A 1455-nucleotide genomic window follows, 5' to 3' on the forward strand; every position below is an offset into this window, starting at 1 on the left:
TTGACCAGCACGCGCGAGCGGTCGACGCCCTCGGCCTCGTACATGGCGATGATGCGGCGCGCGCGGCGGAGCGACTCGGCGGTGTTGAAGGACTCGCGGATGTCCACCTCGGTGGACACGTACCCGGGCACCAGCTTTACGATCTCGAGGCCGAGCTCCACCGCGAGCCGGTCCATCGCCAGCTCGAGCACGGCGCCGTCGCCGTCGGCGTTCGCCTTGGCGTAGCGCACGGCCGCGTCGACAAACGCGACGTACCGCTCGTCGCCGCTGAGGCCCGCCTGGCTCACAAACAGCGGGTTCGTCGTCGCGTCGGTTATGCTGCCCGTCTTTGCGTACTCGGCAATGACGTCGAGGTCTCCGGTGTCTATCGAGAGGGTGGTCACCGCGGCGAGCTGCTCGAGGCGCGACGCGGCCATCGAGGGCCGGCCGCCGCGCGAGACAGATTGCCGGCTGCTAGCGACCGCAGCCGGCCGCACGACAGAGAGGGCAGCCGCGAGCAGCATGTGTGTATGTGCAGGCCGCGAGGGAAGAGGCGGCCGCGAGGGAGACGGCCGAGGTGGAAAGTGAATCGTTTTGGCAAAAGAATTTTAGGCGCTGGCGCGACGGCTCGCGACGCGGCTCGCCGCCGACGCACACAGTGCTCGTCCGACCATCCGCGGCGTGGCGTGCGCGGCGCTGCGCGCCGCTCTGCGAGGGCTTCTGCGCTCATCTCATCCTGCTGCTGTGGATACTGGGCGACACTGGTGCAGGAGCCATGGAGGAGATGGCGCGGCGCTGTCGGACGCTCGCGGAGGTCTACGCGCGTCGATCGCGCACGGCAGGCGGATCGCGGGCTGCGTGAAAGCGGCAGGTGCGCGCCGCTCCGCCGTTCATGTGGAGGCAATCGATGCGAGTCGACTGTGTGTGTGTGTGTGTTCTCGAGGTTCTCGAGGTGGATATCCTTTGGCCGCGTTGGGTAGCGAGGATTGGTGTGACGCGATCCACGCAGGCGTGTTTTCTGACGGCCGACCGTCAGTGCACGGAGTTGCCCCTTCTCCGACTGCCCCGGCTAGTTCCCGAGTTTCGCGGGAGTGACCCCATGCGTCACAAACCCGAGACCTAGCGCGGGTGGGTTGGAGGGGGCTCGCCCCGTTCCTCCCCATCGGGCCGCATAAGCGGCCACGCCTCGCAGATTCGTTTTCGCGCCTGGGTCAGGCGCGCGGGGCATCCCCCGGGTCGCTCGACCAGCGATCCGAAGAGTGGCCGCTATGCGAAGGAAAGAGTGGGGCCCTCGGGGTACGCCTCGTCCGGCCTCCTTCGAGGGAGGAAGGGAATTGCGGGGTCCCCACGGGCGCCCTCAGTTCGGCCCTTCCGAGGGGGGGAGGGGAGCCAAGGGGGTGGGGTGGATTGGGGTTGGTTGGGAAGGGGTCTCCGGGTTTCGTGAGGGCTAAGACTTGCCTTTTCCGGGGAAGGGGC

General features: G+C 68.0%; 1 protein-coding gene across 1 annotated transcript; it reads right to left on the reverse strand.

The window, feature by feature from the left end:
* Positions 1-5: 5 nt before the first annotated feature.
* EMIHUDRAFT_124734 (hypothetical protein) lies at positions 6-503 on the reverse strand (the record flags this gene model as incomplete). The annotated part of the gene is made up of 1 exon (XM_005763199.1): positions 6-503. A coding segment is annotated over one exon (498 nt), but the record flags the coding sequence as incomplete, so codon positions are not given.
* Between the last annotated feature and the right edge of the window lie 952 nt (positions 504-1455).

The sequence above is a fragment of the Emiliania huxleyi genome, assembly GCF_000372725.1.
Source record: "Emiliania huxleyi CCMP1516 unplaced genomic scaffold EMIHUscaffold_6400, whole genome shotgun sequence".
Lineage (NCBI taxonomy): Eukaryota > Haptophyta > Isochrysidales > Noelaerhabdaceae > Emiliania > Emiliania huxleyi.